This window comes from Poecilia latipinna, unplaced genomic scaffold, assembly GCF_001443285.1.
Source record: "Poecilia latipinna isolate Pla-1442-1.1 unplaced genomic scaffold, P_latipinna-1.0 Scaffold1226, whole genome shotgun sequence".
In the NCBI taxonomy this organism is placed as follows: Eukaryota; Metazoa; Chordata; class Actinopteri; order Cyprinodontiformes; family Poeciliidae; genus Poecilia; species Poecilia latipinna.
Window position 1 is genome coordinate 54220 of NW_015113842.1, and position 19074 is coordinate 73293.

The window sequence follows — 19074 nt, forward strand, 5'->3', positions numbered from 1 at the left end:
CATGTGCCCAAAATCCTTAATGAATAACTTAGAACTAGGAGGAGGCAAACGCTGCCCCAGCTGTTTCCTGTTGAAAATGTCTGTGTAATGTAGATAAATGTGAGGGATTTTCTCTCTAAATCCGTCTCCTGTTCGCTAAATCTCACTTCTCCAAAACGAGCCTGCGCAATGGAACAAAGTGGGAATATTGAGATGTGACATTGCCCCGCATCTCGTCCTCTTTCTTTGCCCCGATTTCTTTTTTTTAATGACTTCAAACAAGTTGCTCATTTTCGCCGGGCTTCTTTGTCTTTTTGCGGAGATCCGCGGTGATGTCTAGCGCTGCTTCCTCTCAGTGGCATTTATGTGATGTCCTCAAGGTAACTCGGCTGATTTTACATTGTCACCTTGCTCACTGCTTGCGCTCAGCATCCTTCTGACTTTTAAACCGAACCAGGAGCTTTTTCTAACGTGGCTTTTTTTGCACTTTTAATTCAGTTTGCATGCAATTCTCATGTGTGTTTCTTGCAGATTAACATCACCCAAAAAATTCGCACCTTTTTTTTTTTTGTGGAGGGGGGGAGTTAATTCATTATTTTTGAAAGCGTTGCCTGGGTTTGCACGGATCTTCTGCGCCTCCATGCGTAATGTCTTATTTTGCACCAGAAAGCTTTAAAACTTTCACCTTAATTGCTGCTGAGTGTGCGTTATTAAAGCTTAAATATTTCACCGGAAAACGGAGGGAAAGCTTAATCTGAGGCGCTCCAGGGCGTTTAGGGCTGTGCGGTTCTGATGTGGACGAATTTATTCGTTTTTATTATGCACATTTTGGCCCGGTCCGCTCTCTCCGCTGGCTTTGGCGGGATAACTCTTTTCCATCAAACATTTTGGACAGGAAAGATCCCCTGGCGGCTCTTTTCTGCATCCTTTATTTCTGAATTTCGAAGCACTTTTCGTGCGTAATAACGCGCTGACAGCTTTGGCAAAGGGAGACGGTGGCCTGCTTGCTAATGATATATATGATGAATGAATGTTCCTGATTAATGTGGATTGTTGCTAACTCCTTGCTATATGCTGGCTGCAGTGTAGGGTGATAACGGGGAACGTGTGTTTTTAATTTGGATACACGCAGCCCTCCCGCAGCATTAGGGCTTACTGCCAGTGGTGCTCCTAAGAGGGGGCCGTGGGGAGCCAGTGCCCATCCTCACAAACATGCAAGACACCAAATTGTTGATTTATTTTCTTATTTGTGCAAACAAATTAACATATCATTGAAAAGTTAATTTATTTCAATAGTTAAAATTGAAAATGTGACATTTTCTGAGAAGTTAAGACTTATAGTGATTGATTTTTAATATGGAAAAGAAGATAGGTATTCTAAGATGTAAATGGAATGTTTTGTGGAAGGAAAAACCATGGCAGAAAAAATTATAGAAACAAAAGTGAAAGCAGCTTTCACTTTTAGAGGGTTTTTCTTTCTCTAATTCATTATTGAATTAGAGAACATGTTAAGTGCTTATATTTTAACATGTTGCACCTTTAACTTGTAAAAGGTTTTAAAATGAAATGCTAACACTACTACTATTGGCTCTTGAATCACTGATTGCAGATGTGAATTTGCACCAAAGTCTTGAAGTGGTTTTCCATTTCTCTAATGCATCTTTTTCTGTCACAGTTTTTCCTTCCACTTCACTTTCCATTGATGTGCTTGGATGCAGCACAGTCATCATCGTGTTGCTGGACATCTGTCATCTCTGAAATTCAGAAATTAATGTAACGTTTCTGTGTTAACCTGTTCAATCCCAGATTTTATTCTGCAGAATAAGTGCCTGGATTTCATAATATTCATAAATTATTACATTTAATGTTAGTGAAAATGGAGGGTATTTTGCTCAGTTGTTGAGAAATTCTGCTTTTGGCTTTGAAAACTTTCGAGACTCACTTCCGACTGGATTTTTTTAAATTTTATTGTAGAGTTTGCAGCCGGGTTGTTTGTGAAGCCGAACCGTTTCCCCTCACGTCCGGCTTTGTTACTTCAGCTGGCGACCGACTGTAACTCACACACTCAGGCTTTCCCTGTCTGGCTGTTCGCAGGGTGCGATGTGCTGTATCTCCTGTAGCCACACCCTCTCACTACTGCTGTGCATCCTCACCCTGACTCCGACGGCAACAGGGGCGGGTCCGGAGACCCTGTGCGGGGCGGAGCTGGTCGACACGCTGCAGTTTGTCTGTGGAGAGAGGGGCTTTTATTTCAGTAAGTGCACCTTTTTATTTATTCATAAAGGCTGGCTGTGTGGGTCTCAGAGCTCTCCACCTCCAGGAGGCTCATAAATAAAACAGCAGCCAGTTTGGCATCTCGTCTTGACTTTCCCTGCATTAATGTTTCGTCTGTAGTTCACTCCTTTTTTCCAGTCTTATCTCTGGCTTCAAGTGTTTTACTTTTAATCCAAGCAGAAATAAAATACGACTGAATGTTTGGTGATTATTGTCAGGAAAAAAAAAGGGGCGACTGGATGTTGCTGTAAAGTTTTTCCCTTTTTTTTTTCAACAGAGCACCATATGTGGGATTAAAGTAGCTTTTAAAAGTATTTGTGCCCCTAAAACATCCGTATTTTCTATCAATCAATCAATCAAGTTTATTTGTGTAGCACATTTCAGCAGCTAGGCTTCATGAAAAAAAAAAACCCTCAAATTTGTCGTTGAAAAGTTTTGCAAAACTGCAACGGAAACGCTTTTTTCAAATCACACTTTATGTTGCTACTGGTGAAAAAGACAAAGAAGACGACAGGAAGTGGTTGAACGATGATGTTTTTAATGACAAACTTATTTATGTGTGATTTTAATTGCATTTCTTATTTAATAAAAACGCCCCAATTTGAAAATGGTGGTTTTTTTTGTTAACGCTGACAAAGTTTTGCAAATATTTGTAACAGAAATGCAGCTCCTGCTGTGAAACAGTCAAAGACTATTACGTGCTTTTGCATTATTTTCAGAATGACTGCAATGTTTTCCACCAATGCGACTCTCAGAACAAGTTTATTTGTTTGACGTTAGCAGTTTTCTACAGAACTGGAGTTTATTCACATCGTTCACGTTTCATTGGCAGTCATCCAGCAATTAGACTGAATTGTATTTAATGTCCTGAGCAAGAATCATATCTCCAACAAAACCCTGTTCTGTTCAGGAACTGATTGTCCCTATGACTCATGTGTAGTTTTGACCTAACAATCCATTATAAATGGTTTGGTTCTGTCCCAAACTTATGAAAGATTTTCCACATGCGGTAGACTTTGTCAGCTGCCAGTTTCAAGCAGAAAGGGAGAAGAAGATATTGCATTTCTCAGGGAGATCAGCATCTATAGCACGTTTTCAGTTCTTCTCTTTTCCAGTTATTGATTGCTTTCACCTTAGACCGAACCAGGAATGGTTTGAAAATACATGAGAACCTGTTGACTGATGGAAAACCGGGGGGCCAGAAGGGGCTCCAGGTTTTGAGTCGCAGCCGACAGCCAAGCAGAGGTAATACAGTAGTGGTAGCTACTGTATGCTGAAGGGAAGGGAGAGCTCCTCAAAACCCAAAATGAAACCATTTTATTCCCATTGCAGTTTAGAAAGTGCTTCTGCAGAAGCTTCACATTGTCCTGATTTTAACAAAGTCTTGACATTCATTCTGTCATTCTGGATAGAATAAAACTCCAGTTATGAACTCCAGCTAGCATCTAAACAAGATCTGTGTTGTCACTATATTGTTTTCATCACATCTACGACGATGGTTAAATTTTGTGCAAATTATCCTGCAAAAATAGTTTCATCATTGCAAACACAGCAACCAGACAACATTTTTAAATTCCTCTAACATTTACCTATGCTAACCATTTATGAAGACAGGATGAGTGAAGGACATTCAGTTTCTGCTGTGTATTTTTTATTTTCTGCTCTCCTCTTTAACACTGCCAGACCTTACTACATTTATTGCTGCTTCTCTGACGATTGTTAGCACATTGTGGCCTGTATTTAAAATGCTCCTTTAATCACTGCTTTGGATTGCGTACTTAACACAATCTTTAAACTATCAAACCCAGTTCTCTACAATAATTTGTTTCCAACAATAATAAACAGATTTTAAACAACCCTGCCACTTCTAAGTTTTAGCTTCTTTTCTAACTTGCTCTTGTTCTGTGTATAAAAAAACAGCAACGAGTGGGGTTTTGATTCCTATCCTGATCTTTTTTTAGTAGTTCTTCAAGTTTACAGATGGCTACATAGCTCTGCTAACTCTAGCTAGCATATAAGGCGGAATTGTATTGAAACTTTACATGCTAGATAGCTAAGTCCGTTTTACCTTCTTTTTAAAACTTGTTCTTGTTGTGAGCTGTGTATGAAAAATAGCAACAAGTGGGGATTTGATTCCTACTCTGATTTTTTTTAGTAGTTTCTCAAGTTTACAGCTAGTTGCTGTGCTAGCGCTAGCTAGCATATAAAGTGGAGCTGTATTGAAACTTGACATGCTAGCTAGTTACCTAGCTAGCTAGTCCGTTTATGCCGTGTTCGTGTTTATAGTTTATACCCTCTTTGGGAGCATTATTAGGCAATATAACCACTAGAGGGCAATTCTGAGTTAGTTTTTGGACTCAGAGGATATTTTTAAAGAACAAGCATAGCAACGGTGGGGGAAAACCTGATTTCTCACATAGCAGCATGTGACTAGAAAATTCCCTCATTTATGTCACTGCTTCTTCTTATTCTTTACTGATTTGACATGCATCATAAGAAAATGGGTTTTTGACCAAGTGTTGCTTCGTTGTCAGGTTTTCTTTTCCTCTTATGAACTTTTATAGCAGGTGAAATTGTGTCAGAAACTCTTAGACTTAAGATCTCATTTACAGGTTATGGAAGTCAAACTCTTAACGGTTGATTATCCTCTGACTGAATTAGCATATCAGGTCTGTTATTACCAATGCTAACACATTGCACAATGCAACTTGTGCAGATTGATCCAACATCAGCTGTCCAGTTGTAAGGTCACCCTGCACCTTGATGATGCTCATTGTTTACCCTACTATGAAGTTATCATCTCTTTGCCCAAACACACAATTTTTGGAGACTCACCAAGTAACTGCAAAGTTTAAATATTGTCTGAAAAATCACCAGATTTCTATTAATTTTTCCTTTTGTTTCTTGAGTTTTTCTCAAGATGTTTCTGCTTTCTTTCTCATCTTCAGTCCAGTTTTTGTGACACTATTAATGTGATTGCTTAAACATTTGGAACATAGAAAAGTCTTAAAAGTGTGATTGTAAAGGGGGAAACATTACAAAAACTACTTAAGAGATTATTTATCTTTCAGGCAGTCTTTCTACTGCTAGCAAACATCCAATTTCCTGCCAAACTGTATGACATATAGATCAAGTAACAATAGACCAAGTGGTTCTTTTATCTGTTGTTACTTGGCTATAATCTTGAACCAATATTTTCTCTTTTTGGCCGTTCTCTGCAAGCCCAAGAGACAGTGGTGGCTAGAAAAAACTCCCAGTAGATGAGCATTTTCTGGTTTCTGGTTTGAACTTCTGTAAATCATTTTTATCATCTCTAGACGCCTGAATGGTCTGAGTTGCTGCCATGTGATTGGCTGATTTATTATTTGTGCTAACAGGGACTCAAACAGGTGCACCCCAAAAAGTGTTTGGTGAGTATATTGAACTTTATAACCTACATGAGTCTAAAGGAGAGGAGGTGTTTCATGCACTCTCACTTTTTTCTTTCAATGAAAAAGATGAGGTTTGAGCAGCAGAGTGCTGTTCCTCAGAAAATATGCCGCTTGCTGTCTTCTTGGGTTTCGCTCTCTTTTATTTTTTCCTCTTCGTTCGACTGTGTGAAGCATCCGTCTGGATCCCGTCTGCTTTGCGTGGCTCCTTTCCCTGAACTCTTCTGCCGGACGTGTTGAACTTGGCAGCCCTCTGATTGATAACGGGTACAAGAACCAAACCCAACCTTATCCACCTTTAGCAAGCAGCCAGCAGCACTCTTTCATCTCAAGATGCTAGGCATTTTCTCCAAATATTAGCCTGACCTAGAAATCCCGACTTGTCTTCTCAATGCTTTACCAGATGGGCTGCGCTGTGATTTCACTGGGATGTTTGTTTTCTCAATCAAATATTTTATAAGGCTTTTTTGGCTTAAGTGTAAGCTCCAAGTAGCTCTGTGGCCTCAGTCACTTTCAGGTCATGCTAAAATATTTAACCGTCCTAAATTTAGAACAGGACATCTTCAGAATGAATAATGCATAGCCCATTATGAGTCACAGGATGAGATAACCGAACATTTTGGGCTTGAAGCGTATTGTTTTCCGAGTTATTTTGGGCTGCAGCCGTTAACGAGCGTTCCTGGTCAGTGTTCAACTCCGTAAATTTCTCCTGAGCTCCAGAGGATGAGTAAACAGCACGTCACAGTCACGCACGCGCCCACGCTTAAACGCGCACAGTGAGGCCTCGTCCCTCGGCAGCAGGGGATTATGGAGATTACAGGATGATCAGGACTCCCCCCTGCTCTCCCCTCCATCGCTATACGCCGAGCTCAAACACGATGATGAGAAAGCGTCTGAAGAAAGGCCTCCTGTGTCCTCTTCAGTGCCGAGAAAAAAAAGTTGTAGTTTCCCCCGGAAAAAAAAAAGACACCTGAACCAAAAAGTCTCCAAATCCTGCCGGGAATTAGGGCTCAGCAGAACAAAGAGGCGCCTCATGTAAAGGACAGTCAGTTCTCCGGATTTAGACCTGTAAGTCAGGTGGAGCGGATATTCAGGGAGTTTTACCCTCTGCTTTTGTTGGCATGTGGTGAAAATGGGTTAAACACCTTAAAGGGGCAGTGCTATCTAAAATCTACTTTCTTCCAGCTTTACATCATGTTGTAATCTTATACCTTCATCAAAAACATACCTGGAGCGTCGCTTTGATCTTTCAATCATGTTTGAGAAATCCTTTCATCACCTTGGCAACCACTCCAAAACGCCTGGGTGGACCTAGCCCCGCCTTCGAGGCGGAGCTCCTCCTCAGACCTCAGCTCCCCTAACGCACACTCCTTCCACTCAGCTCCTTCAGACTAGCCAGCAGCAATTAGCAAACACCTGGTCAAGCTGCCCATCTGCTGGGCTCGTTAGAGGAGCTGCTCGTCAGGTAAAAACATTGTTAACAGAGGAACCATGTTGTGATGACTTCCTGAAGGCGGAGTTTCACAAAGAGCAGGAGTTTTTAAAGACACAGAGGCCCAATTTCAAGCCGTTAAATTATGATTTCCCTTAAGTCATATCAACTGTAGTGAACATAGTTACTTGATTATGCTATAAAATGGCACTAAGTGCCTGGAAAACACATAATATCGCCCTATAAGTGAAACGCCGCAATTGTGAAATTGTGTTATTCTGACATTTGCAGAATATAAACAGATTTAGGCACAAATGCAGCTAGTGAAGTAGACGTGTGTTCGTCTTAGACAGGAAATGTCTAACATTTCCAAAAACTCAAATTCAAAAGAATAATTAAAATAGTTCTGGAACCGTGGAAGAGGTGATAAAGAAATAAAAACTTCTCCAATAGTCACTGTTGGATTTTGTTTTGTTTTATTGGTTTATTGTTATTTTTATATATTTAAAGCCAATACACCAGGATTACCTTAACATACCAGAGTTGGGTTTTCTAAAGGATCCACATCAGAAAATTGGGGAAAACTTTCATCTTTATCAACCCAAGATTTTGAAGATTATTCCATTCAGAGTGTTGGACTAAATATGTTAGACTCATATTTAAAAACATCCCAATATTTCAGATAAGTAAATACTGTAGTAATCTAATTTAGATTCCGGTAATATGCTGTTGTTTTCCTCCACACCTGATCTTTGTTAGTTAATGGCTCCCAGCTGCAGCATGTCAGTCGTTATCCTCCCTCACTATTAATGCTTTCTGCCTCCTATTGCGTCACTTTGGTTGTTATGACTTTGAATTTACTACTTTAATGAGATATTTGTTCTCTGTGAGACATTTCATCGTCTTTTTCTGCCATTCCTGACTGAATGTAGACCACATTTATCTCCAGGAAGTTTCATTCATAAGGTGTTTAAGCAACAGTTTTCTCTCCCAGTCTTCTTCTTCATCACCATGTTTACATGGGAGGTTAAATGGAAACAAGGTTGGTTTTTCTGGAAATAAATTTAAATGTAATTGGCTTCAAGGCAGATATGGAACAATAGTTTGTAGTAGCTGGCTCTGGGGAAAGAATAAAGTGCAATTTTTATTTTAAAAAAATAATTCTAGATTTTCAAATCTAGATGTGTAGAGTCTGTGTAAGTTGGTACTTTACTGATATGTTAGATGTTCTTGAAAATATTTGCTTATTTCTTCTCTACAAGAAATTAGATGTTTACTGTGATTTGTAAATGTCTAATTATTCAAAGCTTTATGCAGAGTGGTCTAGTAAAAGCATTTTGATGGCTTACAAATAATAAAAACCCAAACTTTAACGATTAAATTTAAGATATTCTGAAGCCTGGCTTCTGAAATGTATGTCCATGTGCTGTGCATCATATTCACTCAACACTTTTGCATAAATTACAAAGTTTCCCCTAGAAACCCTGCTAAGCCCGGTGCTAGTTCAGTCATCCATCCAGCGGCCCGTCGTGTTTTTGAACTAAAAAATGTTTAAAGTTGACAGGAAATTAGAAAATATCACTTGATAATTATGTGTTATTGAAAGATTGGAAGATTAATACCTGAACACCAACTATAAAGTCTTAAAACATGCAAATATTTAAAAAAAAAACTTAAATAAATAAGCAATGCTAAGCCTGCTGGGGGCACAAGTAAAGCCTGGTGACCCGCCAGGCTTATGATGCACTGAAGGAAACCCTGAGTTACTGCCTTAAAAACCGTCAGTTTTAATTAAAACTTTAAGTCACGATGACACTGAAATGCATTGAGATGCAACTGCAGACATAAACTGAAATGTGAAAAACACCACGTTGGTGTTATTTTTTTGTTTTCACTTATCACCCAGAGCAGTCTCTTTGTTTTCAGTTACCAATCAATAAGACCTTCCATTCCTTGACATTTCAGGAAGTACACACGTTTAAGATCAAATTACCTTGCATCAGACTTCTTGGCTTTTGCACCGCAGTGCTGTAATCAGCCAAACCATATCTTTGGGAGGCACTAGTAGTAAACGGGTAAATTTCTGCTGGGTTCAAGCAGCTTTCATCATCCCTGCCCAGACGTCAGAAACGCCGGCCACCGTGCGGGTTAGAGCCGTGCGTTAGCTCCAAGAATCTATTTTTATGAACCATAAAAAGCTGTAAAATTTGGCTTTCTGTGCCAGTTATTGAACCCTACATGCTCACCCTGTCACACACCAAAACAACAACAAAAAACCCCAAAACAAGTCTTACAAAACACTAGAGCTCTGGAACGCAAGGAGACGATAAAGTAAGCTGCAACTTAGCTCAGGAAGGCATAAAACCGATGCAAATTACTCTCATTTGTTTGAGAACACTCTTGGAAAGCAAGTCGTTTATGAGGGATTAGCGTAATTATCGAAAGTGTTAAAACCTTTAAAACCAAAACCTTTTAGAGCTGAGTACTTCATGTATGTTTTTCCTAACTATCCAGAGTAGCAACCAGTTGATTTCTCTTTCCCTTCCAGCTGTTTGTGCAGCAGGGTGGCAAACTGTGTTTGGAATAACACTGGGTGTTAATTTGCAAAGTCTTTTCTTCTTCTTCTTCTTCTTCTTCTTGGAAATGCAGCCAAACAAACGGACACAGATCCCTGCTTTTCGCTCGTAATGGTTTGGTGTTTATATAACCACCAGTGTGGACTTGAGTTAAGTTTTTCTCTCTTTATTTCTTCACATCAGTCATTAACATCGCAGCCAAGGTTGCTCCCACAGCAACACATCATCAGTTTGTTACCAAGTAACTGGAACAAATTCCTGGAAAAGCATAAAATGCTCAACGAGATTAGCATGCCGTCAATCAAACGAGGTGCTTCATTCAGAAGTTATACATGAAGACAGCTCGGGTTTCCTGCTTTATAAATAATTCATCCACAAAACCTCCTCTCCTCTGTCTCATTCACGCCTCCATTATCTTATTTTTTTTCTCAATCCAGGAGAGAAAGATGCTTCTGTTTCTGAATGAAAGCTGCCCTCTGTCCAAGCAACATTGTCAGAACAAGGCAAACACAGAGCAGGAGTTAATGTACTTTGTCAGCGCTGGCAGGCTTCGGAGCCAAGAGCTATTAACTCTGAGAGAGAGAGAGGCATTTCCTCCTTGTAAATGCCATATTAAATTATTATTATTTCATTTGGTCGCAGGGAAAAGCCCATCTCTTCTCAGCCTTTTCCTTGTTACCAAAGGAGCTGGGAATTCTAAATGGAGGGTCTGAGTTTTTCCAACGACGAGCATCGTCTCGGAGGAAGACGGGGGGGATGGCGTCACCACGAAAAGAGAGTGACCTTCAAATAGCCTTATAAATTTTAACTGAAAACATTTTCATAACCTTTTTTGCTTAAGCATGCATCTGAACGGCTCTAAAGGGGGGGCTTTTTCCAAATGAATATGTGAATGAACAGAGAGGCCTCCATGTTTCTGCAGGTGGATCGGACTCAGAGGGCTGGAGAAAAAAAATGAACGGAGCCAAAAATGGCTGAATGGGACGTTCTCCAAGACGCTGCTGCCAAATCTGGTCCTCAGTGTGCAGTGTTCAATGCCGTAAATTTTACTTGTAGGAATTTAATGTCATTAGGTTGGTTCATATTTTAGGAAAATTAAACTTATTGCTATTATCATTGCTCAACTACAAGCATAAAGTTGGGAAACCTGCCAGAACAATGAAGGAGAAAAATCACAATCTGCTTTATAGACTGAAACTTTGCTAAGTCTGCTGGGAATGGACAATTATTATTATTATTATTATTATTGTTATTATTATAAGGTCATGGGAATTTTTGAAGAGATAAAACTTGGTAAATTTAGGAAAACTTTCCTGAAGAATGTGGCAACATTTCCATAAAGCGCATGTCAAACTTGAGGCCCGTGGGCCAAATCCGGCCCGGCGTAGCTTTTTATGTGGTCCTCTAGATTCTAGACTAAACACCAACTGTGCTTAAATATTATATTATTAATCAAATAAATGCCGTTTTTATCTGCTTACTGCCAAATTTTATCAATCAGTCCATCCAGTTTCTTCAGAATTACTGTGGAAATTCATGTAAAAATCAACAAATCCCTGCACTTTTTTGCGCTAACACATAACTGGGAGTTTATTGGAGATAAAAATTGTCAAAAACCTTCGTACTTGTACTAACCAGCTGCCTCAGCCTTAAACGATGTCAGATTATAGTCCATGATCTATACAGCGAGTAATAAAAAGTCGCATTTACCATCATAAATAAGCACAAATATTGCAAATATTTCCAAATTAGTGCCACAGGCACTTTGATTTTTAAGAATTCATTGATATTTACATACATACATTCTGGGACAACCGGCCCTTTAAGAGCATTCATGATCTCGATTTGGTCCAAAACGAAAATGAGTTTGACTCCCTTGGATTGAAGGGAAGAAAAGAAGCTCTCGTTTTAAAATGTTACACTTTCTCCTTTTTTACTGTAATCCATGAGTAAAATGATCCTGAACATAAAAAAATAACGTCAGTAGGTTTTCAGTATTGTCACTCATGCACAAAGCAGCAAACCAAGAAGGAGGCAGGAAGTAGTTGTAGGTGAACAAACATTCAGGTGTGATTTTAATTAAGTTTTTCTACAGAAAAACTTAATTAGTTTTTCTATAGAAACACAGCCGTTGCAAAATTAAATTTTTTTGACGTTAGCGGAAAATCAACAAAGTTTGTAATGGAAGCGCAGCTGCTGCTGCTGACCTCCACCTTTTTCAGTAAAACTACCAAAAAGTCCCTCCAGACTTGCTTAAAATTTCACCTACAGCATCTCAAATCTTTCCTATTAAAAGTTAACAAATATATGCTTTCTGTAGATTGTTGAGGTAGTTGATTTGTGTCTTGAAATTAAAATTATGTGGGGGGGAAAAAACATTTTAATACCATAAAACCAGGGATTTCCAAACTGTCACATGGGGCCAGATCATCAAGTCAAAAGTACCAGCAGACCAAAAACTATAACTTTTTGAAGAGCAAGCTCTACAGAACGTATAATACCTGCTCAACAATTAACTACGCATGCAATATTTTAATATGTGTAGATCAATGTCAAGCCAGTGTCAAGTTAGCAAATTCTTTGGGACTCATTTGAAAAATAATGTACATAACCTGAACTTATTCTCAACAAAACAACAGGATTTGGGTCACTCCTTCTCTGAAAACACTTAATAAATTAATTAGATGCAATTTTGGGTGCTTTACAATTTGCTTTAAAGTTAAAGTAACTAAATAAAGGGTTGGATATTATATGAAAATAAAGAAAACACAAAGTCTGGTTATTGAATGGTTATTATTCTTTTTTGCTATTATAATTTTGTCCTAGTAAACTAATCAATCAGCCCCTTCAGACTAGCCATCTGCAATTAGCAAATACCTGGTGGAACTGTGCATCTGCTTAAACCAGCTACTTAGTGCAACGATGGAAAAAGTGTTCATCAATTACAAGTGATGTGATGAGCTTTTAAAGAGACAGAGGCCCAATTTTAAGGCGTTGAATTATGAAGTCATATCTCATATCTGTAGTTTTTGTAACAGCTGAAGGTAACTTGACTCTGCTATAAAATGGCACTCTGTGCTTAGAAAACCAAACAATACTGCAGCTTTATAAAGAGTTTGGTGAAATTTTGCCTGAATGTAAAACAACCCTAGATGACAGGATTTGGTTTAAATCACCATTGGTTACAAGTTTCTCTGTTCGCCGAACAGATAAACCAACAGGCTATGGGCCCAGCGCAAGGCGGTCGCATGGCATCGTGGACGAGTGCTGCTTCCAGAGCTGTGAGCTGCGGCGCCTGGAGATGTACTGCGCACCCGCCAGGACTACCAAGACATCTCGTTCTCCTCGTGCACAGCGCCACACAGATGTGCCAAGGACACCCAAGGTCAGCAACCCGGGACATCGAGCGGACAAGGGCACAGATCGCAGGACAGCGCAGCAGCCAGACAAGACAAAAAACAAGAAGGTGAGCAAACTCTACACGACTGACTCAGACCAATGAATAAACACAATAAATCCTGAAAATAATAAGTAATATCTAAATAAATCCAACTTATCTGGCTTTGTTTTCCTCCCACAGAGACCTTCATCTGGACATAGTCATCCATCCTTCAAGGTATGGACAATCTTATCACATCTAAAGCCAAGTTAATGCCATAAAACCATGTATTTATGGATTGATTTGAGCAATAACTAAATACCGTTTTCATATTATAGTACCTGCAAGCAAAATAACAAGCAAATATTTATATAATATGGTCCTAATATGAGATTTAAATTTCCAATATGGCTGCTTTAGGAAAATATTTGGTCACCCCTGACCTATACAAACAGGCGTGATAGCTACAGTAGCGTTTGATTATTTATTTATTTTTTAAACTAAGCTCAATTTAAGGAAAAATTAAGCTTCTGTAAGATTTTAGAGTCTAAGATTTGGTTTTTATATAGTCAAAAATATATAATTTGATGCCAGAATCTTCTATATTGGGCAAAATATAGTGATTCTCCAGCCAATATGGCGGCCATCTTGAAAATGGGCTAGCACCTTGAACAGATGGGGCTTGTATTTGGCCAAACTTGGTGGATGTGTCATAATTTGGTTTATCCTTACCAAAGGATAAACCAGTTCATCCTCTGGTAAAAGCTGACGTTTTAATGTTGCTAATGTTAGCATTATGCAACACTAATTTGGAAAATTAAGTGCACCCTACATTTGAATAATACCTCCTCACCACATCAGTTCGTTCTGCTTTTCATTTTTTGCACTCCTGATGGTCCACCTCTAAATGTCAATCAGGATAAGATCTGGACTTTGACTAGGCAGCTGCTTCTCCTGTGTTGGTATATTGTAGATGTTATGGCTGTCAGTATGTCGCTGCTCTGTTATTGACCCCAGTTTAGGCCAACCATTGGACAGATGGCCGCACAGTTGATGCTGCCATACTGTGGTTTACAGAGGCGTTAATGGCTGACTCATTGGCTGTACGGTGTCCAGGTCCTGTGGCTCCGACGCAAGACCCCATCATAACCCACCACTGTGCTACGCCTCCACTACAGTTGGTGTGAGGTCGTTTGGGTTTGGTTTTCTCCAAACATGGTGCACTGAGTTATGGCCAAATCTGTGTTTTGGCGTTTAGGTGATATGTGGCACAATGATTACAAACAGTTTTAATGTTTAGTTTAATCATCAACCGAACACACTTACATGTAGGTCAGTGGGTCCATGAAGACACCACAAGCTGCATTTCCATTGACCATATAATTACAAAATTTTACATTTTGAAAATAAATTTGCTTACTGAAAACTCTTGTTTGATAAAAAGATTTGTCAGTGGGATGAGGTGGGTTTTTTTTTTTTTACCATACTGAAATTGATTTATTTCACAAAACTGTAATGGAAACACTTTTTTAGCATAGCGATCAACAACCGCACCACAAAGAAGACAGGAAGTAGTTGGAAGATAATAGCGTGGCATATTTTTTAAATTACCTGTTGTGTGAATAAACTTATTTGTATGATTGTAATTGTGTTTCTTATTTAACAGAAACACCGGAATTGCGAAATTGTGTTCTGTCAGCTCCAGCAGAATGTAGCCAAAGTTTTGCACACATTTGTAATGGAAACGCCGCCTGTGTCATCATGACAATTAAGTGGCTATAGAGCTAAGTAAGGATTCATTCACACCAACCCTGCTTAGTCTGATTTAATCAAATTCTAGTTAGTCTAAAACGTTTGGTTTATTTGGGGAGGTGTAAACGCAATCAAACTCCAACGCAGACCAAAAAACCAAACACTGGTCCGCCTAAAATCTTTGGTCTTTGTTCGTTTGGTGCGATTTGAATACATATATAGATGCCAAGTGAACAGGTGAGGAGGGGAACAGGTTTTTCATAGAGTTTGGTTGGTTTGACACAAACCACACCAGCTGAAAATGTAACAAATATTTCAATTTTGGTCCCCAATATGAAAACACCCTTAGATTTTGATGGGTCTCATTGGTTGTTCTCAGTTTGACTCTTGTTTTTCCTTATTGTTTGGGAGTGGTATAAAAATATCTAATGCTACTGGTTCAAATGCCTCTGAAAGATCCTCCAGTTTCCAACTTAACAGCTCCTAAAATCCCATAGCGTTGTAACAACTGACCCAACTTTCATTGGTAGTGACTTCCAAGATGTGTTTGTTTTTGTGTTGCAGGAAGTTCATCCGAAAAACTCAAGTCGAGGCAGCTCCGGGGGCAGAACTTACCGAATGTAGGGAAGCATCGAATGGACAACACCGCAGGAAGAGAGAAGGGAGTGGCCTTACCCGGTACCCCTGTGGAATGGTTCACTGTATAACGAAACGAAACGAAGCTAAAAATGGCCTAAAAGCTTTAAAACATTAGAAAAGTTGAGCTAAAAGGTTGGATGAGGGTACTAGTGGTCATCTTAAACACTGCACCATTCCATATCGGGAGGAAATCTTTGTTAACTCAATCTAACAGACTAGTTTAGCTGCTAAGACACAATAAGAGCTTGCTATACCTCCATGTTTAAACAGCAACAACCACCTTCCTCGGCTCCAGAGAAGGTGGGAACGTCACCAAACAGGAATAGTTGGACACATCCTTTTCACTCTTCTGATTACTTCTTTGTCACAGCCACATATAGCAGTTACTATCCCTGTTCAAATTCAATTTTATCTTTAGCATTTGTTTTTATGCACTATGCATTACTGTGGATATGTTATCTGAAAGACCAACACCATGTTGTTTATTGTCAGACTTTTAAACGTTGCTGTTGTTAATTTGCTTTCCAAGCCCCACTTAGACCACAATTTGTAGGTTTTAGTTTTTTTTTTTAATTCAGCTTTTCAATCAACCCAAGATTTCTGACTTCTCAGCTTATCATCATGGTTGTTTAATAAACAGAAATGGGTCAGTCAGTGGATTCAAAGTTCAGCTGGCGCAAATGAGAGCGCTAATCAAATAGTGACAATCAGCCATTATGTTTGTTTTCTGTGTGCTTTTCACAGATCACCAGTTTTCCCAGATCTGATTGCGAAAACTCCAGCTACCTGGAGACAAACATTTTGTACAAATCATGAATGGTCAGTTTTTTGAAAGTAACTGAGCCAAGAACAAAGATTAAAGCAAAAAACTGAAATATTGGAACTATATTGGAAAATCAACCGTACCGCTATTTTTAAAAATAATCATTTTTATTGTTTTTTTTTTAATATTATAAATCACCACAAAGTTTTTAAGTAGGAGAATCCTGCAGGTCTGTCAGGATGTGTCCCTACCTGCTTTGCATGTCTTCAGACTGTCAGTTACATCAATTTTAAAATTTTGCCATTATTATGATTTTTTTATTTTGAACTTTGACTAGACCATTCCAATACCTGAATACACCATTCCAAAGTAGCTCCTCCTCTACTAGTTTACCTGTAAATAGGCCTGTCACAATAACAAATTTTTCTGTTCGATAAATTGCCCACAAAAGTTATTGTGGGCGATAAACGATAATATTGTTGCTTTGAGACCATTTTCAACTAACATGAGAACTCATTTTCAAAAATCAATAAAGAAAAAAACAGAAATAACAAATAAAGTGAGTAATAAAGTCTCTATTAACAAAACTGTCCTTCAAAAAAAAAGAGCTAGTTGAGACCAAAGTGAAGATTTTTGTCATCCAGTTATTGGTGAATAAAGAGTAAAACTATCAATTATTCAGCTGGAAATGATTGAGTTTGTTTAAAATTATCATAGGAATAATTGATTAATTGATCTATTGCTTACTCCAACAGGCCTAGCTACATCCTGATTGGTTCCCTGATCCTGCAAAATAAAAGCATGTACACAAGAAAAAGAACAAAAATCCCAAATTTCATCTCATCTGACTCACTTACTTTCTTCTACATGTTTGCTTCATTCCTTGTGTGGCTGTCGGCAAACTTAAACAGGACTTCTTTCAGAAATCAGTTTCTCTGTGCAACTTTTCCATAAAGCAAATATTTGTAAAGAGCACGACTAGCAGTGACCTCTGCATCTCCTCCAGAGGCATTTCAAGAACTGAATACATGTGCACGCCACAACTTTCAAGTTTTTGTTTGGAAACATTTAGAAAAAACACCATTTTTCCCATTCCTCAATTCTACTAGTTAAAATCCCGTAAAGTTTGTGGCTACTACATGATAAAATGTCGAGATTTAGTAAAGTTCAGTCTAATTATCACTCTTTGATCTCTTATTTAACATAGGACAAAAAATTCCTAATGCTAGTTTAGGCTTGGACTGTATAATTTGATGCAATGACAACCAAACAGCACAGTATCCGTTTCAAAGTCCACTGGGAAGTCATGCAAAATAAACTGGTAAACATTACAAACCAGCGTCTGACGGGGGAGATGCAGAATTGGAACAGTACACAATTACACTTATAAATAATCCAAATATGAGTAAGGGTCAAGATCACCTTCACAAATTTCACAAACAAGCCAGTTCTGAGAAGACACTGCATGATAATTGACAGGAAACTGTTGTTTTGTTTGTTTTTTGTTTTTGTCTGAGCCTCCCTGAAAACGCCCCAAAGATGGCTCATATCTGGCTCTGTCTCCTCTCTCTGTGTATAATCAAACTGTACTCCCATTATGTTAACCTATGCATTACTATCACTCATTGTACATGATGGTTTCATATAGCAAAACTGTATTAAAAATCCTATCCACTGTATAATGGTGCTATTTTATAGTTTGGTACTTGCAAAGAGATGGCTAAGACAGACGAATGGCAGGGCTTACATTGGAGGTCTTCCCTTTTGCACAGCCTTGTGGCCACCATGTTAATAGTGATTTTATTTGTAAGCAGTTTCAGTAGTGGAAGCAAGTAAATGCATCTGTGTGATCTCTGTGAATGCATGAAGAGTAAAACGAGAAAAAAGGAAAAAGGAAAAAAAAGGAAAATGAGTATACAATGTTGTGGCCCCAAGAAGGCAAAATGCTATTTTTTCTACTATTCTTAAATTATTTTCTCAACATAAATCCCTTTTGCCAAATGTCTTGAGAAAAATACTGTGATTCTTCCAGTTGTGTTTAAGCTTGTTAAAGGTCATGGTGTGCTTTTGTCTGTCCAGTGTGTGTGCGTGTGTGCATGCCTCCCTGGAAGCCAAAGTATCAAATATTAGGGGAACTCAAAGTGGGATTATGCAACTTTTGCTTGACATTGTCTATTGTTGGTAGAAAGTAACTGCATTTTGCTCATTATTATAACGTTGCCTGTAATACTTTACTTTTTTTATATTTTGCATGATCATATTTAAGGCAAACTTCTTAAAAAAATATTTTCATTACCAAAATTACTTCAATTCAGTATGATTTCGCTGTCCTGAAAATCCATATTTTGAGATTATACATTTTATTTTGTATTAAAAGCCAGTACTTCTACCTGTGAATGGATTGGCACCTAAACATACTCTGACTGCAAGAAAACCTAGAACTGGTTGCTCAGTAACAAAGATAACTAATATTAGCTTTAAAAAAAACTCAAAATATGTTAAACTTAGGCTACCTTCACACTGCAGCCTAAAGTGACCACATTCCGATTTTATTTATTTATTTTTTTTTTGTCAAATCGTATTTTTTCGGCGTGGTTGTTCACTCTTCCAAATATATGCGACTTGTATTCTTTAGCGTGAACTGTAAACGACCCGAAAGTGTCCCGCATGCGCAGTAGAGGGCGCAATAACGTCACAAATGGAGAGCGTGCGAAATGTTCTGCCAACCGCCATAAAGAAGAAATGCTGAGTGTTTGCGGAAGTAAACATGGATGCTAGCGGTGGAGCTTAGCTTACAATTTTTAAAGTTGTTATCTGACCGGAGCCAGCACATTAACAACTTCTTCCGCCAT

The 19074-nt window shown here is 38.6% G+C and overlaps 1 protein-coding gene across 1 annotated transcript; it reads left to right on the forward strand.

Annotated features, from left to right (window-relative positions):
* Nucleotides 1–40: 40 nt before the first annotated feature.
* igf1 (insulin-like growth factor 1) lies at nucleotides 41–18700 on the forward strand. The gene is made up of 5 exons (XM_015054065.1): nucleotides 41–359; nucleotides 2074–2233; nucleotides 12899–13155; nucleotides 13270–13305; nucleotides 15385–18700. Exons 1-5 carry the CDS (start codon nucleotides 312–314, stop codon nucleotides 15442–15444), a joined length of 561 nt encoding a protein of 186 aa, XP_014909551.1. The 5' UTR covers nucleotides 41–311; the 3' UTR covers nucleotides 15445–18700.
* The last annotated feature ends 374 nt before the right edge of the window (nucleotides 18701–19074 follow it).